This window comes from Pseudophryne corroboree, chromosome 1, assembly GCF_028390025.1.
Source record: "Pseudophryne corroboree isolate aPseCor3 chromosome 1, aPseCor3.hap2, whole genome shotgun sequence".
Lineage (NCBI taxonomy): Eukaryota > Metazoa > Chordata > Amphibia > Anura > Myobatrachidae > Pseudophryne > Pseudophryne corroboree.
This window is the reverse complement of record NC_086444.1, coordinates 373,926,472-373,953,564: the sequence shown is the minus strand read 5'-3', so window position 1 is coordinate 373,953,564 and position 27,093 is coordinate 373,926,472. Positions and strand designations below refer to the sequence as shown.

The window sequence follows — 27,093 nt, the reverse complement described above, 5'->3', positions numbered from 1 at the left end:
ATCTGGGTCTGGGTGTTATCAGCAGGTGCTTGGGTGGTCAGCTAATTTCCCAAGTAAATAATTTCATGGATCTCAGCCACTCCCACCTCTACCTTGTATTAACTATCATGTAATCTCTGTAATATTTACTCTCCTATTGCTTTCTTCCCATTGTTGATTCTCTCCTGTTTTACTCTCTCTTCTTTCCTTTCTTTATTTCCTCTTACTTGCTCTTCCCTTGCTCTCCCCCCTCTCTCACCTGCACTTTGTGCAGAGTTGGGGTCCAAAGTTCAGTAACTTGTGAAGCGCAGGGATAAATATGAACCTTGGAGGATTTACTCTGCTCTGATGTAAACAGAAAGAGACAAGGGTCCCTTATCTGCTATGTCTCAGTGAAGACTGTCCAGGGGGTGACCACTTGCAGGTTGTGGCCGCAGAGCAAGTATTTTGGGGGGGGAGGAGGAGACAGAAGGTGGGTAGAGCATGGGCTCACGCCTGCTTATCCCTATTACAACCGCAGGATGGTGAGGTGGTAGCAGGTAACACTGAGGATGGCGTCTCAGCTTAGTTACTTGCAGCAGGAACTACTAAAGGCTTTGCTGGAGTCAGGTGTCACTAAGGAGACTCTTACTAAGGCTCTGAGCGATGGCGACAATTACCAATATCCCAGGGATCACCTGGATGACATGAGCAGCATGGAAGACGGGGATCACTGTGTACACCTGCCCAACGGGCTGGGGGAGCCTCACTTATCAGAAGACGACAGCTCTGAAGATGGAGAGGACTTCACACCACCAATCATTAAGGATTTAGAGAGACTGAGCCCAGAGGAGGCCGCTCATCAGAAAGCCGTGGTGGAACGACTGCTGCAGTAAGAGCACTGTACACTATACTCTCCGTAATACTCTGTCCTACACTTTGTGTTATTTTCCATACTTTGCTCATCAGTTTTGTTCCCCTTTTTCGACCACCGGTATACTCTCTCCCTTTTGCCTTTTTCTTATTAACCCTTCATCCTCTGCATTTCTAATAACACCACTCATGCAGAACCTGTTCTGCAAACTCTCTCTTACACTTCGTCCAGATGGAAAGAGTTTATTGCTGTGTACAGTCGCAGACATGTATAATGTAGTATGTCTGTATCCTCAAAGAAATTCACAGGAAAACACATTATAATGCGAAGCAGGTATTCCTAACCCCCTTTCTCCTCATTTAGTGTTGCAAGTCCCTAAAGCGTAAGAGTATGGATTCTGCTCATTCCATAAGGTGCAATTAATCCAGGTTTCTCTGTCTTGGGTTAGACCCAAACTCATCTTTTAGGGTCCTGTGGATCCATCTGTATGCAAGGTTCCGAGTTGTGTTCTCCCTTGTGGGTTTGCTCTTCCGTAGGATGTTCTTTCTTCTTTGGATGATGCTGATCTTCCTCGTCCTCTAGTTGGGCTCCTACTCTCTCTCCTTATGGTGCTGTGGATCCTGTGCTGAATCTCCTCAGGGTACTGTGGGTTCTCTTAATTAATGGGGCTCAGGGGGCCTGAGCTGGTTACTAATTATCCAGGCCCTCCATAATCTGTGCATTTATAAACCAAATGGCCTCTACCTTTTGTGATGATTAACTATGATGATTAACCACTCCACTGTTACTTTGGACTGAGATTACAGCGATAGTGCTGCAACAGACTGCAAAACAATAATGTTCTGCTTGACTGCCTGTATAGGGCAAAACATTCAGCTGGGCAGATACGTCTGACTAAATCCCTCTCCTAATTAAGTAGCTGGCAGCTTCAGGTTTTGCAAACGTCACAGGTTCTAGAGAGACTTTTGCTTAAGAAATTCCCATGTCTAATAGGGATATCAAGTCAGTATCTCCTGCGCTGCCCGCTCTTACCTCTATACATGCCATCCTTGTACTCCTGGTCCATTTGTAGTATTCCCTTTGGTCTCTGGTTAGCTTAGCAGAAAAGTACTCCAGTCCCATTCTGCCCACAGCCACAGAATGAACAGAGAGAGACCGTGTCCGTCCGTTTTGGGTCTAGTGAGATACAAATCTCTTCATATGAACTTTCCATTTAAATTGGTTAAGGTGCTATAAATTATCAACCAGCCTCTTGTTTCCTCTGAGTTGATAACTAACTAACTGGGTTACTTATTGTTCATGGAACAAAAGGGAGGTGAAAACGCCCTTAGAAATGACCTCTAAGGATGGGAAAAGGGGCTGAGTGGCATCACCAGTGAGAGATGTGAATGAACAGACAAGTAGATGTTAGGGGCAGTGTAGGTAAAAAGTGTCACCCACCCAAGTGCCTATACATCTTACACAGCAGAACATGGCCATTACATTATTATTTCTGTGATGGTGCGTACAGTCACACATGCAGTATGATTCACAGTATATATGAAGGCTAAGTGTATCATTAATCTTAATACTGGACTAACTGCTTACAGGTTTTGCAAAGGACCCCCATGAGCACAGGTGGCCCCTTGGTCTGTGTGTATATACCTATCCCTAGTACATAGCAGTTATTGTTTGCATACACCTTGGACTTTGTGCTCAGATAAGCTGGTATCAGTAGCAGAGTGAATCACCATTTGGTGGTGGGGGAGGGTTAGCAGTGTGTATACAGGTGTGTATTTGTGCATAATATGGATTGTAGATACACTTACAGGACAAATTACAGAAGTCGGCATAATACATATCATGAAATTGTTTAAACTGTAGCCATATAAATTGCTTTGTGTTCTGATCTTGTACTTATTAAAAATGTCTATATATGAACTTCACTGTATGTGTTGAAAAGTAGAGTTCTAAGAATATTATTGTTTGCCACATACTCTTTTGTATGGCATGAGAACCTTATCCACTGCAAAAATATATGTGTTTTTAAAGCTAGTAAAAGTATGTTAAAGGTGATAGGAATGAAGCCATTGCTTTCAATGACCAGGTACCCACTAGCAGTTACAGATGTGAGCTTTTCTGATGGCACCTGCTCAGTTTATATCCCCTTTTACACTTCTACAATAACCTGAGTTATTGGCTGGTTGTCCTGCGTTATAGCTCAGTGTAAAAGGGTCCCTAAAAAATAACCCAAGTCGAGCGACAGATAAGAATCCAACCCGTGTATCAAGCAGGGTTGGACACGGAACAAACTGGGTCAGGGGCAACCGCAAGATTTCTAGAGGGGGGTTCCCAAATGCCATCCACAATCTCCTGCTCTGCGTAACATTCAGAGTTGGATTAAAGGGGGGCCCAGGCGGGTAAGTATCCCGGGCTCCCAGTTTTAAGGGCCCCCCCGGCCAGAGCAGCTCTGACCCAACTCTAAAGCTGTTGTTTCCCCTCTCCAGTCTCCGCCTCCAGCAGCAGCTGAGTCTGGAGATTACAGAATCAATCCCTGCACTGCCTGAGAGGAGGGGAGGGAGATGCCGCACACACTGCCGCCGAGAGGGGGTGGAGCGGGTACTAATTACCTGGGTCCGCAAACGAGTTACTGGTAAAAGGGGGAGGGTCTCCCTGTCTTAAGTGCCCTGGGCCCCAAGAAGGCATAATCCAGCCCTGTTAACATTGGAGCAAGCGCAGGAGTCTGGGGGATCCAGCTCCGAATACAGTTTAATAATTAACACTAGATAGTTTAGCAGTGATGGGGAACCTTTGGCACTCCAGCTGTTGTTGAACTTCTCATCCCAGCATGCCCTGCTACAGTTTTAGCATGGTCAAATAGCGAAACTGTAGCAGGGCATGCTGGAATGTGTAGTTCAACAACAGCTGGAGTACCAAATGTTCCCCATCACTGGTCTATAGTATATGCTGTATAAAACATATTTAACTACTAGAAATAACATAAGTGGTCAGGAAAAGTTTAAACATCACATAATATATAAAAATACTAACGTAACAGAACCAATAGACGAGAAGAACTGCACTTTTTAAGGACACATTCTCCCACCTCATGGTAAGGCCCCTTGGTTCTTCCCCCTGGGAGCTACTCTCTGGTCCAGTGCACTGATTGAGTGCTCAGGTCCACATATACTGTACAGGAAACTTGATAAAATAAGCTGCTACCACTGGGCATGTTCAGCAGCCCCACTCTGTCCCTTAGGGGGGTATCAAATTAGCCCCGATAAGCCAGCGCAAGTCGTGGCTTATCTGGAAATTTGTTTCACCTGCCTTGGGCGAGTAAAACTAATTCCCTGGAAACAGCTCCGTTTTCAGATGAAAACTAGGCTGTTTGTACCTAAAGCACACAGGTTTTACTAAATCTGTTTGTTTTCAAGAGAGAATGTTTTTTTTTTTTTGTTTTTTTTTTACAGGCGACCAAATTGGATAGTCTGGAAAAAAATATAGGTGAAACATCAGGAAAAATCGTGAAAAACATTAGTTGGCCACGCTCAATGTTTATTCACCTCTAATTGGATGGTATCCGGTCTCTAGGTCAACCACACGTAGGTCGACAGTCACTAGGTCGACCACTATTGGTAGACATGGTCACTAGGTTGACATGACAAAAGGTCCACATGAGGTTTTTTTTTTAATTATTTTTTTTACTTTTTCATACTTCCACGATCCACGTGGACTACAATTGCGAACGGTAACCTGTGCCCGAAGCCCGAAGCATTGCGAGCGAACACGGTGCATTAATTGGGGGTTCTGTTCACTCTACGAAGAAAATTACACTATTTAAAAAAAAAAATCATGTCGACCTTTTGTCATGTCGACTTAATGCTTGTGTCAACCTATTTTGGGTGTCGACTTAGTTACGGTCGACCCTATGAACCACACCCAATTAGATATCCCCCCTAAACTGCATGTTGTGGCAGAAGCTGTAGTAATTGTATTATATATTATTGCTGCAGTATTGGATACCCAGCTGTTGCTTAAGAACAATTATTATTATTATTTACATATAAGGTGTCAGGATTATTCAACATGGCTCGTTACAAGGTCAGTAACTGTAGATTAGTGCAGATTTGTACTCTGGATACAAGGATCAGAAAATGCCAGGAAAGCTTTAAACATTATGGAGTCAAATACATTGCCCGGGACCTTGCTTCTCATGCACTCTTTAGACCCAGAGAAGACAAAGTTCTCTGCATGTTTGACAGACACCATAGGGGATACATGAATGCTATGTTGACTAAATATGGATTCTGTGGTAAATTCTTCGATAAAAGTTTAGTATTATACTCCTCGCCCTCATACAGGGTCTTTAATAATGGCTTCCTTTCCAATAGATTCCCTATCAATATTGGGACTAGACAGGGGTGTCCAATTTTCCCTTTAATTTTTGTTCTAGCAATTGAGCCAATGGCAGATCAGATGCCTCTGTCTTCAGCAAGAGGGCCCGATGATCAAGGTTAACACCACAAAGCCTGTTTATATGCTGATTATATCATCCTCCTATTTGTCACCCATTCCGAGTCCTTGTTGCCATCCATCTATCCCCTATTAGACTTCCGTTCTCTGGCCTCATACTATAAGTTAAATACCTCTAAGAAACAGATTCTTCCCTTTAATGTCCCTCCAAAAATGTAAATCATCTTCTAAATATGGCTGGCATTCCAAACATTTGAATTACTTAAGCATTTTTATTCCAATAAGAAAAGCTGATCTTATTAAGTGTAAATACCACCCTTATTACACAAGATCATTGCCTTACCTAAAGACTGGATGAATTATGAGGTATGGATGGGCAGGCTGGCAACAAATAAAATTATGTTTCGCCCGAAACTACTATTTTTGTTTACATCAGTTCATAGCTAGTTTAATAAGTTTTATTCTATTATGAATGCATTTATTTGAAAACAAAAGAAAGCTGGACTTGCTAGAAAATACTTATGGCTAACTTAGAGTGGCGAGGGCCTTGTTTTCCCTAATACCAAACTGCATGTCTTTTGAGTCAGCTTCGTGACCGATATGCGTCGGGGCTTCTGAAACCTTAGGTTGTCTTAAAGGTTCAAGAGCATGGTGTTTTACCCATCAGAGACCTTTTGTGGTTAGTCAAGCATGCCAAACAGCTTCATCCCTACACGCCAGGAGCTACAGCACACATCTCTCCTCCCGCTCAGCACAGCGCGATGTGTACTGAGCGTGCGGGGGGAGACGGGGGGGGGGGGGCGCTCATTTCACCCAGCGAGTGAAGTGAGCGACCTGCTAGATTGGACTGCATGCAGGCCAATCTAGCACCAGCGATAGCGATGCGCGGGGCTGCGCATCGCTATCGCTGTGGGGGGTACACACGGAGTGATCGCTGCTTAAAATCTAAGCAATCTAGTCAGATTGCTTAGATTTTAAGCAGCGATCGCTCCGTGAATGGGAATTCGACTTCTTACACAGCAGTGGATCACAGACAGCTGCAGTGGGTGACTTTCTACTGCAGACACCTCCTGCTGATGTTACATATTTCAGCACAGTTGCTGCGTACATAGGGGATCCGGTCTCTAGGTCGACAAGACTTAGGTCAACAGTGTCTAGGTCGACCACTATTGGTCGACCTTACAGTAAGTCGACATGGTTTCTAGGTCGACCGGGACTCTAGGTCGACATGTACTAAGTCGACATGACAAAAGGTCGACAGGAGTTCTTCACCTTTTTTCATTTTTGTAACTTTTTCATACCTTACGATCCACGTGGACTACAATTGGGAATGGTAACCTGTGCCGAGCACAGCGGTAGCGGAGTGAGGCACCGTGGCCGAAGCATAGCGAGCGAAGCAAGCCATGTGAGGGTATGCAGTGCACTAATTGGGGTTCCCCGTCACTCTACGAAGAATACAACACCAAAAAAATATGTAAAAAAACTCATGTCAACCTTTTTTCATGTTGACCTAGAGTCCCTGTCAACCTAGAAACCATGTCGACCTACTTACTGTAGACCAATAGTGGTCGACCTAGACACTGTCGACCTAAGTCTATTCTATCTAACATGCCACACCAGTACGTAGATGCATCCATCTCTGAATCAGACCCCATGTTGCAATGCAAGAGGTGCAATACATTGCATGAAGGGTAAATACCAGCTGCCTTCAGCATTTGCAGGATACATGCGGACGGATTTATTTATACACCGCAATTTAAACTTAAGCTAAGACACTAACCTCCCAAATTTAAATCCATCTGCTCCACCTGCAGTGCAGCATGAGTTCACCAAGGTAATGTGGCATCAGGGAGAGGAGCAATAAAGGAAAAAACAGGCCCTCGGCTCTCAGCGCACTGAAAGTTGGTGTTCCGATCATACTTCTGGGCACCTTGACTCCACCCAAGTTATGCAACTGAACCTGACTTAAAGTGACTGCTCTAGTAATCTAATTGAGGCAGAAATTCTAACGGATATGGTGCAGGTGAACTGTGTTTATAAAATAAATATGTAAAAAAAAAGAAAAAAGGGGTGCGCTATCAATAGCAGCTGGTATGGGGATGGTAGAACCCCTAGAATAATGTGGACAACAAAAAAAAAGAGGTTACCAGCGCTGGCTGGTCATGCTTATAAAATATGTAAATAACAATCTATATTCCAAAAGGCTTAATAGTTAAAATACCACATTTATTTCACATGTATAGACATATAAAAGGATTAATATATGATAAGTGAATAATATTCGATAATATATGCCACAAGATGTCTAAATTATTTATATATCCACATTTGGCTGTTAGTAGCACTCAAGGGGACTAAAGTCACTGGAGATGTCCATCACTAATCGGTTATTTTTGCATAAAGCCGATAATTTTGCAGATGTGAGGTATTTACCAGTGATCCTGAAAGCAGATAATGTCCACCTGTTGTATAGCTGGGTCGGTTATCCTCTTTAGCATTGAGGATTGGATCCGAAAGGGTGGATGCTGCTAAAAGACTGTCCCGAATGGTGTACACCAGAGTGTCAGTAAAGTCAGTGGTAATGATGAATGTCCGGATAAATGAAATAGCTCAATGCGTTTCGCTGGTTTAGATGATCCAGCTTCCTCAGGAGCAAGTCCTGAGGAAGCTGGATCATCTAAACCAGCGAAACGCGAAACTAGAGAGACACCTCTCCACAGCACTTGTTAATTTTATGCCCCATAATAGTGTCCTAGTTTATTTTATAAACCTAAGTGGTGCCCTTAGTTCACATTAGGTCACATTTTACGCAACACAGTACCCCCACTTCATATTATGACATACAGGGTTCGATTCAATTATTGCCAGCACCCCCTGCTAGCCTTCTGTGCTAAGAGGCGCCTATCTGAGCTATACAAAAGGGGCTAATTAGCTGCATCAATCTAATTTTTTCTCACAGCCTCTGGAGGTGTGAGAAAAAATCTGTTAGAAAGTTGGATGCCCAATTAAACGCTTTAGACAGGTTTAGCCGCTTTGTTGGGTAAACCTGGAGCTATCAGGCGCATTAACTATGGGCATCTATTGGAGAAACAATTGAATAGCTCCAATATAAACTAATTAGCATAGACGCCCATCAGGGGGTGCCGGCAACAACTGAATCAGCCACTAAGTGTCTCCAGTTCATAATATGCCACATAACAATGCTCCTAGTTCATACTAGCCACATTACAGTGCCCCAGTTGATATTATATAACAGTTCATTTTATACCACATTACAATGAGCAGGGCCAGGGGCACAACTAGATATATTGTAGGCCCCAAGGCAAAAGTTTGTAAGCTCCTCTATGCATCACCCAATGGAGAAAAATGCAACTAACACATGTATCTTTGACAAGGAATATACTGTAGGACCCTGTCAGCTCTGGGCCCCTTAGCAGCTGCACTCTCTGTCCCTATGATAGCTACGCCCTTGGCTGCAGTTTCCTGTAAGCATCGCCTCCCTATGACGGTCAACAAATTGCAAAGGCTCAGGTCTGCAGGCGTAGATCTTAGGACCAGCTGTTTCTCACATGTGCACGTTTATATGGCCAGTTACAACAAGAGGAGGGGGAGAAACAGGTACCATTTATCCAGGCCCGGAACCCGCTGCCCCCACCCCCCTCCCACAACTTCTTTAACCCGCACGTTGCAGGCAGTGTCACTTCTCCTTCTGTCTGTGACTGAGAAGACTGCTGTGCGGGGAGGGGGAATGATTGCACTCCCCAACCCTGTACATGGCTTGCTCACGACTCGAGTCCCAATCATCATTTTAATGTTGTTAATTCCTGAAGGAAAAACTGTAATTATTGTTTACAAAGAAATGTTGTGATCAATGTGTACAATATAAAATATACATCACAATATTAGATGACATTACTGTCTTTGCAAAATCAGTTCCGCTCAGCAATAACAGACATCCACGAGCGCAAAGCCACGGGCAAACACTAGTTCATCATGTATTTCTTAGTGTCTTTTTTTGTAGACAACAACAAAATACCCAAAACACTGCAGTCAATTGTGTGTATGTTTATGTGTATGGCTTTCACCTTTTAGGGAGGACCCATGGCATGTGGCCAAGCTGGTGAAATCTTACTTACAGCAGCACAATATCCCACAGCGGGAAGTGGTGGACACTACAGGGCTCAACCAGTCTCATCTATCCCAGCACCTCAACAAGGGTACACCCATGAAAACCCAAAAGCGGGCAGCCCTGTACACTTGGTATGTGGGCAAACAGCGAGAAATCGCCAAGCGTAAGTATAATCCTATAATTAGAATTTGGGTCGTCCTATGTGGACCAATATGTACATATTAACTGGCACTAAGATGCATGGCATATCGTATTTGTCTATTTTCTTGGCAATAGAATTCACCCATGCAGGACAAACCATGATGACAGATGATATCTCCTGCGATGATGTGCCAAATAAGAAAATGCGAAGGAACCGATTTAAGTGGGGCCCGGCCTCACAGCATATCCTGTTTCAGGCATATGAACGGCAGAAGAATCCCAGCAAAGAGGAACGTGAGGCACTTGTTGAGGAGTGCAACAGGTAAAGAGGGAGTGCATAACAGAAATATGTGGAAATTAAAAGAGATATAAGATAAATATTTTGAACTATTTAATAGCCTGTCAAAATGACGGAGACCAGGGCCAGATAATATTGGGGAGGCGTTCGCTACTCACACAGGACCTGCAGGATTTCAGGATATCCTGCTGCTGGGAGCCGGGGCTCTGTCATGCTGAGCAGGTGTGTGCTACCAGCGCACCACAGAAGTGAGGAGCAGCGTTAGCCTTTTATATAATATATATATTAAAAACAATATCCTTATCTTGCGCACAAACAAGAGCGGCACTTCAGAAGAGATCTCTGCTGTAAGATTCCCAAGTGCGCTATATTCATTTAATATTTATTCTTCAATTCTTCCAAAAATAGACCCAATAGATATGGACTGCAAATTGGAGAATTATTAAGAGCTATTTTCCCAGGATCCTGAAACAGATATCCCCTCACCAGAAAATCACCCAAAACAAAAGGCCCAAAAGCCAATTAATACCAATTATTGATTTATTAACACAAGTTTTTATATACACATTAACAATTTTTGACATACACATTAAAATTGTTGTACAAGAATAAAATGTGTGCATCAATGAGAAATAACCAGGATGTATCGATGGTAAGTTAGATCCTCCCTCACCTATAGTCTATAGTGATGCTGCGCACTATATATACCAGTACTGGCACGTGTAAGCTCATCAGTCCCTGCACAGCACCTGCCCAGTCTGTGGGAACAGGACACCAGTAGCCACCAGCAGCTTACCTGAAGGGTCTGGGCATGGGCTGTACAGAGTGTGGTTGGGGCAAGCAGAGGACCCCACCCCCTCATTGGCGAGCAGTATACATAAAGCAGCTGAGCCAGTTATCTGCCTCCTCCTTACCAACATCATGTGCAGCCTCAGCACCAACCCCTCCTCCTCTCGGTCGCTGCACTACTCACCCCACACAGGGTCTCACCCCTTCCTGCTGTACTGATTCACTGTATCCTCCCCACTAGTAAGTGGCCACACGTGACCCCGGTGCCTCCGATTTCAGCGCTGCAGGACTGCCTGGTATTTCCTGCATCCATTACCTGATTACTGCTGCCATTTGTTGCAGAGTACCCTTGATGGCAAGTAACCTAGGGTATGGGGGTGTAGTGTGTAAATAGGAGCAGTATATGGTGGGGGGGTTCAGAATATAGAAGAGGATGGGGGTGCAGTGTACAAAGGGGGGGGGGAGGAGGTGTCTGTCCCCCTAATGGAGCTACATCAGGCACCCTCCAGTGTCTGCCGGTGGCATCACAGGGGCAAGGAGCACCATTAGCTATATATATATATATATATATATATATATATATATATATGCAATTCTATATTGAGAAAAATCTGCATCTCTCTCTCATTGTCCCTATTTGCCCCCCCCCCTCCTCTCTCCCAGCAATCCCTATCGGCTGCTATCCCCCCTCTCTTCCCAGTCCGTATCTGCTCCCACCCCAATCTCCGCCCCACCCCCCCAGTCCATATCTGCCCCTGCCTCCATCTCTCCATATGCTGTAAGTGTGAGACCGTCAGATCCCTATTATTAATATTAGCAGCAGTACTTTAGTAGGTTGTAACATCTTCCTGCAGTATCACTTTCACCTGTGACAGCTTGCAGCACACAAGTCATTTGGTCCATCAGGCGCCCTCTAGTGGCTGCCAGCGTAAGCGGTTAACTCTGCAGAAAGAATTGTAAATGTGCAGTAATAAACTATACTGCAACATCACTATTATAGCTAAGATGCAGTAAAAATAACATAACCTGCGTGTGTAATTCCGCTATAAACATTCCATTGAAGTTAACAGCAAAACAGGGATAGTGTACAGTACTGTTAGACAAATGTGCAAATAAAATAGTCTAATATATATATATATATATATATATATATATATATATATATATATATATATATATTGTGACAAGAACACTGGAATAGTGTTTGAGGGCAGGTATGTTTGTCCCAAGTTCTTGTCTTACATGTATTAGAAGAATGAAAACTTCTAGGAAAATGTTTTGTTTTGTCAGAACCTTTTCAGTTTGTTGGAAAAGCTGGATAAGGGCCCTGAAAGAGATATGGGGCAAGTTCCAGACATTGGGCCCAGTTCGGATCTTTGGCCTCACAGAAGGCTAATCAGGCTTTCAGCTGTGTAAGAGTGTTATAGAGCTGCTGGCCTGATTAGTGTGGGCAGACTGCCTGGGGAGACTGGAGACTCTCTGAATAGAGAAACACGCTTCTTTATACAAGTGAGCTAGCTATACAGTGTTTACTGGAGAACCCTGTGTTTTTGTTTAGTGACAGTCAGGAACGTCTTGTGTTTAGTTAGTGCCAGACAGGCAAGGAATTTTCTTTTGGTGTTTGTTTTATTTTCTGCTTAATAAAACTGTCTGTGGCCAGTTGCATCACAAACTGGACTTGTGTGATTCCTCAGCTGCTGCGTGCTGCCACTTACCCCAGGAAACGGCACCTTGTACCCTGACAGTGTTACAAAATAAATATATATATATATATATATATATATATTATATAAAGGTCATTACCACTAGGCGATTACAAGAGCTACAGAAAGTTGCGTTTTACTGTATCTGTTTGAGGACACCATAAGCAGAAACCTCCGATGTGTATCAAGCAGCAGCCTCGGATCCTTCATTCTCTACAATATTAGATTACGATGAATGGATCGCCACTGCCCAACTTGTTTATATCTTTTAAATTACATCTCTGAGCCACAAATCTGTCTCCTTCATTACTAATTGAATACAACATTTTCCGGCAATGATACAGCTGTAACTCCTGAGCTGTTTTTATGCAATAATCTCTCCTTTCTGTACCCTCAAGGGCTGAGTGTTTGCAAAGAGGGGTGTCCCCATCACAAGCGCAAGGGCTGGGCTCTAATTTGGTGACAGAAGTGCGAGTATACAACTGGTTTGCAAACAGGCGCAAAGAGGAAGCATTTCGGCACAAGCTCGCAATGGACACATACAGTGGTCAACAAGGTTCTACTTCAGTCCTGCCAGCTCATGATCTCCCTTCATCCAAAGCAGGTAAGTGGAGTATGTTCTTCTAACATGAACCTCGCATCATCTTGCATTTATGTCATATATAGTTATTTATTTCACAACAACAGGTCGGTATGCACAAGACTCAATCAATGAGCGCGGGACTTCTATGGTGACCAGCCAGAGTGGTCTATCTCCTTCTGGCCTAGAGCACAGTCACAGTCTTATGAGCAGCGACAGTAAATTGGTACAAACAACAGGAGGCTCTCTTCCACCGGTCAGCACACTAACTGCCTTGCACAGCCTGGACCATGGACAGCACACTTTCAGTCAGACACAAAATCTCATCATGGCTTCACTCCCCAGCGTCATGACTATTGGCACAGATGCAACGCTTGGACCAGCATTCAGCAATTCTGGCCCCTCAACATTAGTCATAGGTAAGAGCAACTCGGACATACTGTATCTTACATACATCCTTTGTTACTTATGGCCAGATACAGGGGCGGATCCAGAAAAAAATGAAAGGGGGGGCACCATGATAGGGGAACAGTAATAGTTATATTTACATGCACCTAAGGCACGCGTGCTCCCAGATAAGGGATGTGGTATCACAGGGGGCGTGGCCTCACAGAATACACCATCAGGTAATGATTGGCTGTAGGAGCGCGTCCTTGTTTATTGCCAATGTTTCACCCTGATGAAGAGGCTGATTGGGCCTTGAAATGTTGGTCACCTGTTCCATTAGTTATGGGAGCCTGGAAGGCACCCCAGCACAATATAATTATTATCGTTTTTAGTTGGTGGTGGCAGGTGCAGCATACCTTGTTTTGGGCACTGCACTGAGACTCAGACTGCAGGACACGAACTGCCCATCTTTGATTAGCAGAAGCAGCCAGCTGGATCTCCAACATGCAGCATAAGACTTCTGCAGGACAGCCCTGTCACAATCACACGGACCGCCTTCTCAAAGCTGAGGCTGAGTTTGACTGCACCTAGCATGGTGGTAAAGGAAGTGGAGGAGGAATTGCTGGGACACTGTGCGTTGCAGTGAGGGCGATTGAAGCCTTCTGCGCCGTCATAAGTAACAGTCTTACTCGATGCTGGCATTTGAACCCCGCACCTGGGCTGGACTCCGGCCGGCTGGCAGTGGGGGAGGTAGGTTGCGGTGTGAGCTCCCCATTGGTTACCACATGGACTTGCTGTTAGAGCCGTGGCGGGTCCTGGGGCCTAACGGCTCTTTTATCAAATCTGACTGACGGAAATAGCAATAGTGCTGCTGCTGTTCTCCTTTTGAAAAAAAAAAAGTCAGAAACGACAGGAGGGGGGGGGGGGCACAGGCCCGAGTGCCCCATCCCCCGGATCCGCCTATGGCCAGATATGTGAACATGGCATAGACACTTGTTAAAATAATAAATGATATATCACTGGCAATTGTAACAAATACCTGTCACACCTGTTCCATTTCCAGCATGAAGTCAAATACATTAACCCTGTGCTACTTCTATCCCAGGTCTTACGTCACAATCTCAGAATGTTCCTGTGATAAACAGCGTAGGCAGCAGTCTTACCACCTTGCAGCCTGTCCAGTTCTCCCAGCAAATCCATCCTTCACACCAGCAGCCACTAGTACAACAAGTCCAAGGTCATATGACACAGAACCCCTTCATGGCCACGATGGCTCAACTTCAGTCGCCACATGGTAAGAGGACTAGTCATGTGCTTGTAGATTGGTTTTGTGACCCAGAAACTCTCAACTTATTCTTTTTCTGCAGCTCTCTACAGCCACAAATCTGATGTTGCCCAATATGCATCTGCTAGTTTCTTCCCACAGACCATGGTCATCACAGATACATCTAACCTTGGAACGCTAACTAGTCTGACCCCCAGCAAACAGGTAATCTATATAATAAGCGAGAAAGTGTGTGTGTCTATCGGTTTGTCCTTTATGCACGGCCAGAGTTTTGTACCTAGCTCCACCATATTTGGCATGGTGGTGTGGTTTAACCAGGATTAGGTATTTGCCTAGGTTTGAACTTTGTCAGCGCCATGGAGGTCTACATGGTGGCCATCAACTAGGAGTCTCAGGATTTAAATTTTCATTTAAGCCACTTCACTCAGGATGTCTCCTATTGACGAAAACTTAACTGAGCTGAAGGCACTGGCTGATATGTACCATTGGGGGCCGGCAGAGCTCCAATGAAAGCTGTGGATCAACTGTCACACTGCATCTGCACTGACAATTACTAGCCCCTAGCCATGGTCTCCAATGTTGGTCTGCAGTGATATCTGCTTGGCAAAGATTTCTGAAACCACAGTGATTTTGGAAGTTATACTGATTTCTGCTACTGATATACCCCATTCCAAACAGTCAGAATATTCCTTCCTGCCCTGTCATTGACTACTAATTTGCATTATAATCCAGGTGTGAATTACTTCTGTGTGCCTTCTCAAAGCTTTCCCCCTTTAGTATACCACATTCAAACTAAGTTTACTTCTTTTCACATCTCAGCCTTCAAAAGTGTGGTCAAGAATGGTCAAGACCATTCACTGTTAAAGCACAACCACAGATTAAGTTTCAGAACAGCCATGCCACCAAAAAAATAGTCCAGTCTGGGTCACAGCTTCTCAGCTGCTAGAAATAAAAAAAATTAAAAAAAATTAAAAAAAGAGTGGAAAAACGTAGAGAGACTTCAGAGGAAGTACAAGCACGTGTAGCAGCTCAACAAGAGAGACAAGCAGCCGCTCGAGAGAGAGAATCACTCATGTAAGCCTAGCTCGCCAATCTTCTGATGCTGCTAGACATGCAGCATCCAAGGCCATGGAGTCCCCAGCTGCAAGACAAACATGTTAGTCAGCCGATGCTGCTAGACATGCAGTCTCAATGGGCATGGCGTCGGCAGCTGCAAGGCAAACACATTAGTCAGTCAGTCAGTCAATCAAGGCTGCAAAAACTGCTACATCCATGGCCATGGAGTCCCCAGCTGCAAGACAAACCCACCATTCAGCCAATGCTGTACAAACTGCAGCCTTGAGAGCCAAGCAGTCTCTAGCAACAACACAAATTCAACAATCTGTTAATATTGCAAGAACTGCAGTTATCATAGTAAAACCATGGCAAGACTTTAAACATGCTGTATTTCACTATGAAGCAAATATCCAGTATGAGATGCACCCCAAGGTAAATACTGGGAACATATCTAGGCAATGCATGCCCTCCAATTCTTAGACATGGGGCAGAGAAGCACTTGGTATATGTTGCTGTGGGGCAAGGTGACACTCCCACCACTCTTGGACCCACCTGAACCACTTAAATCTCTGTTTGCTGGAACACACAATAAATCAAACGTGTTTTGTTCAGACATTTGAAAAAAAAAAACCTCTGCTCTCCAAATGACATCCTTTGGAGCAACAGATTCAGTGATTTAAAGTTCAGGGTCAAGTCTATGAGAGTATGATCACTGCTGCCTCTTCCAATGAGAATCATAATTCCCTTCAAATTGACTTCATTGGATATGGGAACCAGGAATCAAAATGACTATGTAAAAAAAGTCTTTTAGTTGCAGGAAATGTTGCATGCTACCAATAACTACATCCTTTTCATTCTGGCTCCTAATGGAAAAACAAACAACATGGTTTATACCTCAATGGTGAGGCAACAGTGCTTAAATACTAAGTAGAAATGGCTAGATAAGTCCTTTTCATGGTTAAAGCCATGTTATCAAATAGTGGGGTTTATTTTTAGGATCAATGGAATGGAGTTATAGGCAAGGACAATGTAAAAACTGAAGGCTGCAGATGTACTTCAAGGTCCATTCTTCAGCCCGGGAAATTACTTGTATCCCAGCTAGTAGTATAGAAACAACGGTTGTGTAAAAAGTGCACATTGCAACCTTATGTAATAACCAGGATTTAGATACAATTCACTCATTAGTGTTTTTTTTCTTCTAATTACTGCAAAATAACACAGTACAATCTATTTAATTGGCTAAAACAAGAACAATGTTTTCTTTTCAACAGATCCATTCTCTACACTCTAGTGCACAGAGTGATTCCCAAGGTTCCCAACTCCAGAGCCAGGACTCCAACATCTTGCACCTTGCTCCCAGTCACCGCCTTTCCTCTAGTCCTTCAGGTAAGACTAAGAATAGCCCCAGGAGTAAAATAAAGAAGCTTTCAGTACACTTAATGTAATACCATACTTTAAAACTCAGAATAACAGATTATTTCTGGTTCTAGTAATTTGCATTAGAATATGTAAAGAATAATAATAAAAAAGGGGTGGAGTTTTATTTGCAATTATATTACTTTCTTGGTAGCTGTAGGGGGCGGAGACAGTGGGTTATATTCCACCCCTAGGAAGCTTGGCACTGTAATAAAAAAAAAAAAAAAAAAATAAAGAAGAAGGACTCATCTCTCCTATAACCCAAGGCATCACATTAATTTTGCACTAGCTGAGAAAGGAACATTAGGAGGGGCAGATTAGAACCAATAATGAGTTTCATGGGTGGGTTGATCGATGTTCACCTACAGACTCGGAGAAAAGGATTTAATGGCTAGTACAAAAATACCCTTTTCTCCTTCTGCAGTAGGGGAATACAGATGGTGGGATGTCCCAAGCCACACTCAACAGGAGAGGAGATTGGCCTCAGAATGAACAGGAGCGTGAAAGAACATAAAACCACCAGATTGCTGTTCAGATCAAAGAGAAGACGGACTAAGAGGAGACACCATCTCCCAATCTTTTGGCTGTCAGAGAGAACAAACAGGGAGTTTAAGTGGTGCAACTCCTGCGACAGGCAGACATACTACATCCAGAGTCCCACATTCTTAGGATGCTAAAAGTAAGGACACATGGACAGCACCACCATCTCATGGTTCACATGAGAACTAGATTCTACAATTTTCAGAATAGCTGGGACTGGTACAAAGAACCATGAGACATAAAATAATGGTGCTGTTAAAACAGGGCTTCAAGCTCAAAGAAAAACCTAGTAGAAGCAATAGCCATGAGGAAAACACATGGGAACAGAACTAGGTGCTCAAAGGAAACCCTCTGCAGAACCTTTAGAACAAGACTAAAGTCCAAAAGAAAAACAGGAGAATGTAAGATTGTCTAAATCTTGCCCACAACAGGTCTAAGTAGCGTCAACTTGTGCTGAAAGAACACATCAGACAGCTGTACCTTGAACAGGCTTAGGGCCCACCCCTTGTCTACTACTCCTTGGAGTAAAATGAGGTGATGGTTTGCACAAAATAAGTAACCTCCTGTGAGAGACACAGTAGGTTATTTAGCGAGCACGCATATTCCACAGCACTTTACAGAGAATATTTCAGCCCCTGTACCAGACGAGCTTACAGTTTATATTGCATGGACACAAATACATACTAGGGTAAACTATAATACAAAAACTTATGAGCGCTGTTACCAATTGTTTTATAGTCACAAAAAACCATATGAGTATTAATGCAAATGCCTATACCCCAACATTAACGTAAAAAGCAGTATTAAGATAATAATATCTAATGTAAAATAATGTTTAAGCTCCTTTTATGGCATGAATAAAATTAGTAATGACAGGTGATTGTGGGACTGAGCGGCTGGTACTTTCCCTACTCTTACCCTGCAGTATCTCTTCAGTGTTCTGTAGTGGTTCATAGCTTCTCCTGTGTGCTGTGGTATCTTCTTCTTGCTAGCAGATTCATTCTGTGTTCCTCATTCATTGGGGGCTTGGAATTTCAGATGAGAGAGAAGAGTGCCTGCACTGTCTCTGTCTGTCTCCTCCAACGCATTTCATACAATGATGTACTTTGTCAAGGAGGCTACATTGTATCTAGAGCAGTCATTTAAAATGAGGCTCACTCCCCCCCCACTTTTTTTTTTTTTTAACACTAGGGTTACTTTTTTTTTGTCAGTAGGCAGTTAAGCTACCAGTATGTTTTTGGAGTATGGAAAGAAACCGGAGAAAACCCAAACAAACATGGTAGAGCATGCAAACTCCACACAGATGGCCCACAATCAGGAATTTAATTACCACAGTGCAGTGAGGTAATAATCCCAACCACTATGTCATCCATGGGCGGTTTTCCACATGCATTGTATGAATGTCCTTTAAAGCTATATTCTGCAAGCCTTTAGCAAATTCAAAGATCCCTTATGCTGGGTACACTAAATGATGTGTGCACCCAGCGACTGTACATCGCATCGTCTGTACACACTGCACAATGCAGTGGACGACGGCGCAATGTACTGTTGCCTGCCACATTTAAAAGGCATGCTATCATTCCCTCGGCCGTCCCATTGGACATGCAGCACGCCAGACAGGACGACCCAGGGAATGACCCGTGGGAGTGCATTATTGTGGGTAAACACTGAGCAATGTGGCCAATCTATCGTTACAATCCGAGTCGGGGTAATAGATCATCTGATTAAACGCCTAGTGTGTACCCAGATTAATGTAGGGGATGTATCTATTCAAAGAGATCTGTGACAAATAAAAATAAAAGAAACACATAGTAAATAGACACCAGCTGGCAATTGTCCTAAGCATTTGATGGAGATAAAGTGGACGGAGATAAAGTACCAGCCAATCCACTCCTGTCATTTTTCAAACACAGCCTGTGACATGGCAGTTAGTAGCTGATTGGCTGGTACTTTATCTTCATCCATGGCTTAGTAAATAGACCCCTGAATCTCTTTGAAGAGAGAGTCTGTTATTCAGTACAACACCAGCAGATCTATGTCTGGCAATCCCCCAGTGGTTAAAACCCCCCAAAAAAACTTGAGAGTGAAGTAACCACTTCCTCGAAATTTTTGACTGAACAAAAAGTCAGGTATCATTGTGTACCCAGATTGTCTGACACTGAAACAAAATAATTCGGAGATGGACAGTGCCTGGTAAGTTGCCCAGAGCTGCAGGAAATGTATTGGAAAAGTGGACTCATGAGAGTACCACATTCCTTGTGTGTGACAGTGAGTAATAACTGTCCAAGAGGCTAAGGTGCTACAGATGAGAAAGACCTCCTACTAATAGATGTGACTATTCCATCAATAAACAAAACAAGGCAATCACTTTGTAATATTGTTGTATGGGACTTGCAAGCTGACGTTTCGTAACAAAAGGGAAATCGTCAGATGATGTATGTGGAACTATGTGTAGGCAACTGCCTCCAGGCTTGAAATCATAACCACAAACCATCATGTTGTACCTAAAACTTGTTGCAGACTTTTAGGTGCACAATGGAGTGGAACATTCCCAGACACCCCTACATTGTACCATGAAGACTTTTCTGCAGACTGGGTCTTTGGGAGCAAAGAAATATCAGTTTCCAGGAAGCTCCGTTATTTATACGCTGAAGCCTTGGAAATTATGTTGAACAAAGAGTGAGACTAAGCATTGCCAAGATGCTCTTGGTCAAGCGGCATAGAGCGACACATTATGAAGTATCTTTTTTTGGGGGGGAGGGAGCAGTTTGTTGTCTTGTTAGGGGAATAACAGAGGTACGCTTGGTGGCGGTTGTCTATGGAGTGCAGAAGTCGCTCTGTCACTACCACCACAGCAACGGTAATATGTGATAGGCTGCTACAGGCTACAGATGCCATTGGTCATATGTACATATTCTTCCTGTATTTTTTACACATAACATATACACACACAATTCCCAGTTTCACTCTCCATCTTTGGCTTGTGCATTGCACATGCTATCTGCCTGGTCTTCCTCCACTAAGTGAATGCTATCTGCCTTCCCCCCCTCCCCCACCACCACCACCAAGTAACTATGAGCCATGAACAGCTTCATATCACTTTTTTCTTAGATGGGCGGTTAGGCCACTAGTTAGCATTCTCTGCAATACTGCAGTGAACAAGGAGAACCGGAATTTTGCTGGGAATGCAAATACCTACCTCCTTGTAACACTACGCAGCTGGGGGATGTGGTACCACAATATACTTGCCATGAGGGGGAAAATGCTCTGTTCCTGGACTTTCCAGGTAATGTATGATTGCCATCACCTGTGGTGAGCTAGTTAATTGATAAGAAAGGTGTTTCACCACAGGTGATGGCAATCATACATTACCAGGATAGTCCAGGAACAGAGCATTTTCTCCCTCATGGAGAGGGTCAGGTAGGCAAGTATGTACCACAATGACTTCCAGAGAAAGTTTCAGCTTCAGAATACTGCTCAGAAGATTACACGGTTTTCCACCAAGTATTGCTACACTTTTCTTGACACTTCACTTTGCATTCCGCATAATCAAACCGAAGCACTAGTCAAGCTGGGTGACAAGATTTTCTCATATCTTTTTGCTGGAGCACAGATGTATTAATGACTAGCACAAAGTTTCTCAAACTCATTCCTCGGGAGCCCACACAGTGCATGTTTTGCAGGTAACCCAGCAGGTGCACAGGTGTATTAATTACTCACTGACACATTTTAAAAGGTCCACAGGTGGAGCTAATTATTTCACTTGCGATTCTGTGAGGAGACCTGCAAAACATGCACTGTGTGGGCCCCCGAGGACCGAGTTTGAGAACCTCTGGACTAGCATTTAAAAAGATTCACAGGTGGAACTAATACATTATTTCAATCATGATCCTGGAGGCTGCAAGCTGAAATGCCAGCGCCAGCAGCTGCTCACGTCCGAACAGACCAACAATTGAATTGCTCTGTCGAGTGCCATCTAGTGGCTGGTGATGCGATACACAGTTCCCCCCAAAAGTCTAACAGCACTAACTGAAAGCTTGTGTATAACTGCTGATAACTATTAGCAATATTTATAGAAGCCAATGTTTTTTTAGGACCACAGCATTACAGTTTCATAACGCATCAATATTATGTACAAGCACTGATAGTGAGTGGACACATTTCTAGATATGTCTGTCCTGACAAAATTGCTGTAGATCATGCAAGACATGCCTATTGCCATTCTGATAATTGCCACTTAAGAAACATAGAATTTGACGGCAGATAAGAACCACTTGGCCCATCTGGTCTGCCCCCTTTTTTTTTTTATCCTTTAGGTAATCTGAACCCTTTTTGAACCTTAATTCTTTGTAAGAATATTCATATGCCTATCCAAAGCATGTTTAAATTGCTCTACAGTCTTAGCCTCTACCACCTCTGATGGGAGGCTATTCCACTTATCCACTACCCTTTCTGTGAAATAATTGTTCCTTAAATTTCCCCTGAACCTGCCTCCCTCCAGTTTCAGTGTATGTCCTTGAGTTCTAATACTTCTCTTCCTTTGAAGAATGTTTCCCTCCTGAACTTTGTTAAAACCTTTGGTATATTTAAAAGTTTCTGTCATGTCTCCCCTTTCCCTTCTCTCCTCCATACTATAAATGTTAAGATCTTTTAGCCTTTCCGGGTAAGTTTTGTGATGTAGACCATGCACCATTACCATTTTAGTTGCCCTTCTTTGTACACTCTCCAATGTATTTATATCCTTCTGGAGATATGGTCTCCAGAACTGGACACAGTATTCCAGATGAGGCCGCACCAATGACCTATACAGTGGCATTTTTACTTCTCTTTTCCTGCTACTGATTCCTCTCCCTTATTAACCTATGTTTGGGCAGTTGGAAAGTACAGTGTTTGTTTTTTGCGTGCACTATTATGAGTTCAATTAAGTCCCTAATGGAGTTATAAATTGTCTCATGATACTGTTGTGCTTAGTAGTGCAGTCAGTGGATGGTGCCATCTACTTTTTGCTTCATTAAACAATAAGGAAACTGGGAAGAAATCACTTGAATAAAAAGCCATGATACGGAATACCACAGTGCTGATGAAGGGTTGAGTGCAAGTCCGTTTACCAAGTGGACTGTGCAGTTTCATACTGTGCATGCACAGGAACCAAGCACTGGTGATTGAGCAGGTAGAACTGGGACGGGACTGGGCATTCTCACCAAGGCTAAGTTCAGTGATGCTGTGATGACTTGAGTTGTGGGCTAAGCATAAATGGGTGTAGTATGGTATGGCGACGACCGGGCTCCCGGTGACCAGCATACCGGCGCCGGGAGCCCGACCGCCGTCATACAGACAGCATGGCGAGCGCAAATGGGCCCCTAATGGCTCGTTGCGCTACTCGCACCACGCTACTTATTCTCCCCTCCACGAGGGAGAAAATCTGTCTGTATGCCGGCTGTCGGGATTCCGGCACCGGTATACTGTGCGCCGGGATCCGGACAGTCGGCAACCTGAAGACCACCCGCATAAATATGTCTGTTTTCAGAATAGGGCTGGTGCAAATGTGCAATGGGAATGAAGACCACTTACAGCCAAGTATGTATGCGATAGGCAAAGTCCAGTTACAGAGACGCATATGACTTGGCATTTCAAGGAGTATACAATTTTAGTTTCATGCACACAATATTGGTGCAATTGAGGCGGATTTGCGTTCAACCTCTGGTTCTTCATTTGAATTACTATGTCATATAATAAACCAACAGTATAGATGTGTCCACATAATCCTATCCTCAAATCGTACCAAACAGCCATGGTTATCGTGCCTCTGCCTATTTACCCATGTTAAAACACAAACACTAATCCTAAATACAGAGTACTCTATTTGCAAAATAAGACACAAGATTGAAGAAAAAGTAGCACAATGAAGGGAAAAAGGAGGAGAGAAAAAAAAAAAGTACACAAGGTAGTTCCACATGAGGGACACTCACCATGAATAATTATGCTTAATTCCTGTGCAACAAAATACCTAGTATACAAAAGATTGAGGAAAAAAAGGCCACATGGAAAGTAGCAAACTTGAGGAATGAGCAGCGCGGGAAATCGCATTTAAGGGTTTATTTACAAAGATTTGGGTTGTAAAACCTGGCGCAAGAGAGACAGGTGCATGAGGACACACCTGTTGCTGCCTGATACTCTGAGTTAGCCAATACTTTTATGCGACCTCAGTATCAGGTGGCGAAACAAATAGCTGGATTAGCCCATGTGATATGAAATTCTAACTCAGATGTGTAATGAGCTACGTTACTGGTGAACTAATATCTCAAAACACAAAGGGCCCTGAGGATCACATTTTTATTACACAAAAAAAAACCTGAAAAAAACCCCAGCTTCTAATATAAGCAGAAAAAGTGCTTTTAGTTTTACCATGTGATACAAACAACTTCATTTAAAGCATTAGCAAATGCTCAGCATCATAAGATATGTTTATGTTAGAACATCAGAGTATTGCACATAAAAGAGATTTTTTTTTTGTCAAATTTTATTTATTTACAAATGAATTAGAAATTGGAGAATATCAGTTATCTACAATATATTGGACTAGTGGTGAATTAACATTCTGATCTTGTGATGTTCTTTCTGGTACAGTGTCTTCGGTCAGCTTGGTTCACTACCAGAATCCCAGTACCACCGAGAGCCACAGCCATCTCCTGTCCCCATCACACAACACCATAGACACTTACATGTCCTCGCAGATGACATCTTCCTCACAATGAAAAGACTACGGCATTGGCTCTACCTGCCACTTGCATACCGTGGACTCACAATGATTAAAAGGAGGAGCATAAAGCAAAGTTGCCATGTTTAGGTAAAGGTAGCAGGAGCAAAGGATGTGAATATCATCACCTTCAGCTGGAGATATTTATAATGATCTGAAAGAACCATGCGTTGTGGAATGGACACACAGTACCTAAGCAGGAGACTTCAGTAAAAGCTGATACCGCTAAAGACTTTTTCCCTTTTAATCATTTTGTCTCAATATAAAATTCAATTTTCTGTGTTTTTTAAGCACCCTATGTCTTCAAGGGACTGAGTCAGTCCTAATGGGAAAGAAGCTGCACTGACACCCTTATCTGTCACTCAGTTCATCATTGTTTTCCAAAACCACCTTCTTTTTTTTCCTTTTAGTCGCATTTTTCCCAGATTCTGTTGTCAAGTCCTGCTCATCTGATACAATGTCATCACCCAATCCTTTGTCCTTCTTTTTCTTCTTCTTTTTGCATTTCTTTTTAAGTTGGTTATTGCAGACTGTGTCCAAGTTCTTCCCTGGGATAGGTTGCAGTGCGCTCTGTTTAAGAATATCTAAACCTGACACAGCAGCTTCACAGAACCTCCGTTGCTTCTCCTCTTCACTGTCCTCACTGCCAGACACAAAGTAGGAAATGTTATCAGCCCTTTATCCATTGTCACCAACTATTTTCAATAAAGACTGACTACAGTAGCTTTTGCATCAGATAGCAGAATATATACTATAAGCACATGGGTGACATTCATCTTAAACGTTTAAAGAATAACTTTTAAAAATAAAACTGCAGGTCTTGGCATATAAGTATCAGACATAAGACATTGCAATTCAGAAATATAACAATGTATATAATATACTATTTATACAGCATTACACATTGTATGTTGCACTTTATACAGTATAACAAACCGAACAATAAACAGAATAATAAATGTTGTTCCATAGGCCTTATGTGTTTGTATAATGTAACCTGCAGGCCCAATATTCCAATACCAGTTACATGTTTACTATGTTATTCTCAAAATAAGTGAATTGATAAAACAAGTTGTGCACAGCAGTAGTGACTACACTACTCATAGACAAGAACACAAGCGTTACAAGATGGGCCTTATTAAAAAGTTCATATACATGTGTCCACATACAGCTATCCTCAAGTCACGCCAAATAACCTGTTTTAGTGCACTACAGACTTTGTGACCTTGCGGCACCAAACACTAATTCTAAGTGCCAAGTACACTATAAGTGAACGAAGATGCAAAATGCAGGAAAAGGGAGCAAGATTGAGAAAAAGTACACAATCTAAAGTAAAAGGCACAGACAGGTCCAATGCAAGTGACCAGCGCCATGCGCGGTTATGCTTAATCTGCGACTTTATACCTTTATACAAATTCCTCTGAGACAAAAATAATAATTATAAGTACTTAGTACACTATGGGCCTGACTCGGACGTACGCAAATGCAGCTGCAAATATGCACACAGATGCTGTGCAAAAATATATAAACATCACAGCTGCTGGGATTTGTAGTGAGACATCCTCACTACATTGCAGATTTGCTCCTTGCGCAGGAAGACGCAGCCATCTGATACACATCGGTCGATAAATGAACATCTCAGTAACCCAGACAGACTAGCCGTTGGAACGGACACACAAGAGCCATTTGGACTGAGTACGGGATCACAGTCGCAGGCAGTTAATGCTCCCAAAATAGTCCTGACACGCTTGCGTTTTAGTAGCCACCTCCCTGTTACCGCCTCATGTCAAATCACTTAGCTAATAAATCCTGACTGTGACTGTTGTCAGGCCCTATATACAAACCAAAACACATAACTAGCAGAATTGAGGAAAAAGTAAGCAGCACAGGAATCTCTACCCACAGGTCTCATCCAGCATCTTCTTCCATATGGCGCAAAAAGGATAAGTGTATAAGGGCACACCTGTATCCAACTTAGGTTTATTTCACAACACAGCTCCTTGCACCAGTTTTCTAAGATCCTCATATCACCAATCTGTTCTGTTGAGGAATCCTTATCCAGTTCTCTGGTTTACCAGTTCACACCCCAACCCAAATGATACCGGGATTAATTTATGAACCCGAAAAAATGAAATACACGTGTCATTCTGGCATTGTACATGGTGGAAAGAGTAAACTCAGAAGGAGCCGACACAAAGTTTAAAATACTTCTTGTTAGAGCTAATTGATATCGGGTACATAGAGATACAACTCTAATAATAATCTACTGGGACTTTCTAGGTACTCCTTGCCATTAGGCATTCCTTGGCACAGACGTATATCTGGTTCTGAATGGTTATGTGCGCCATTTGTATATCTGTTTTTGAAAAGAATAAAACCGTTGGTTCAAAGTGCTGATTACTAGTGCTTTAGGAGCACCCGCTACTTAATTTTGAATGTTTCTCCTAAAGTATTGCGGAGTCAAATCTTTTAAGTCTTAAGTGAATCATAAGATTGAGAGAACATCTGTACTAACAATTTCTTGTTTTATGAAAAAGGCTTTGCCCAATATCTTCCCTGCAAAACAAGTAATGCCCCTGTAAACATACCGTTTCCTCACCCATGAATTGCATATGGAAATATGTTTGCACCCCACAGACATCTTAAACCACAAATCCATGTTTTCCTACATATATCTGGCATGTTAATGAAAAAATAGAGGAATAATGTCACAGACAGAAAATTGTGA

The 27,093-nt window shown here is 43.0% G+C and overlaps 2 protein-coding genes and 1 long non-coding RNA gene across 5 annotated transcripts in view; 1 reads left to right on the top strand and 2 right to left on the bottom strand.

Moving 5' to 3' along the window:
* Positions 1–2,057, bottom strand: part of LOC134885862 (uncharacterized) — a 73,015-nt gene extending 70,958 nt beyond the window's left edge. Inside the window, exon 1 of the long non-coding RNA XR_010169977.1 lies at positions 1,865–2,057. This is a non-coding gene — a long non-coding RNA (uncharacterized LOC134885862). The remainder of the gene's footprint in view (positions 1–1,864) is intronic.
* Positions 310–25,339, top strand: HNF1A (HNF1 homeobox A). 3 transcript variants are annotated; one of them, XM_063913096.1, is made up of 9 exons: positions 310–850; positions 9,377–9,576; positions 9,690–9,876; positions 12,743–12,948; positions 13,011–13,343; positions 14,417–14,605; positions 14,679–14,800; positions 16,924–17,038; positions 17,493–17,747. In XM_063913096.1, the coding sequence occupies exons 1-9, from the start codon at positions 531–533 to the stop codon at positions 17,558–17,560; spliced, it is 1,740 nt and encodes a 579-aa protein (XP_063769166.1). In that variant the 5' UTR covers positions 310–530; the 3' UTR covers positions 17,561–17,747. The 3 variants fall into 3 exon arrangements, with proteins under 3 accessions (XP_063769166.1, XP_063769165.1, XP_063769164.1); XM_063913095.1 differs by lacking the exon at positions 17,493–17,747 and adding an exon at positions 24,236–25,339 and having other exon boundaries at positions 311–850; positions 13,032–13,343; XM_063913094.1 differs by lacking the exon at positions 17,493–17,747 and adding an exon at positions 24,236–25,339 and having other exon boundaries at positions 311–850.
* C1H12orf43 (chromosome 1 C12orf43 homolog) overlaps positions 23,986–27,093 on the bottom strand; it is a 108,344-nt gene continuing 105,236 nt past the window's right edge. The window contains exon 6 of the mRNA XM_063913097.1: positions 23,986–25,008. Coding sequence (XP_063769167.1) covers positions 24,717–25,008 — 292 coding nt within the window. The 3' untranslated portion in view covers positions 23,986–24,716. The remainder of the gene's footprint in view (positions 25,009–27,093) is intronic.

Bases quoted from the DNA above. Each gene is read 5' to 3' on its own strand.
- HNF1A (XM_063913094.1), top strand. From the start codon at position 531: ATGGCGTCTCAGCTTAGTTACTTGCAGCAGGAACTACTAAAGGCTTTG. The intron at 12,949-13,010 runs GTAAGTGGAGTA...TGTCATATATAG, and splicing joins TCTCCCTTCATCCAAAGCAG to TTATTTATTTCACAACAACA. The intron at 17,039-24,235 runs GTAAGACTAAGA...TTTCTGGTACAG, and splicing joins CCTTTCCTCTAGTCCTTCAG to TGTCTTCGGTCAGCTTGGTT.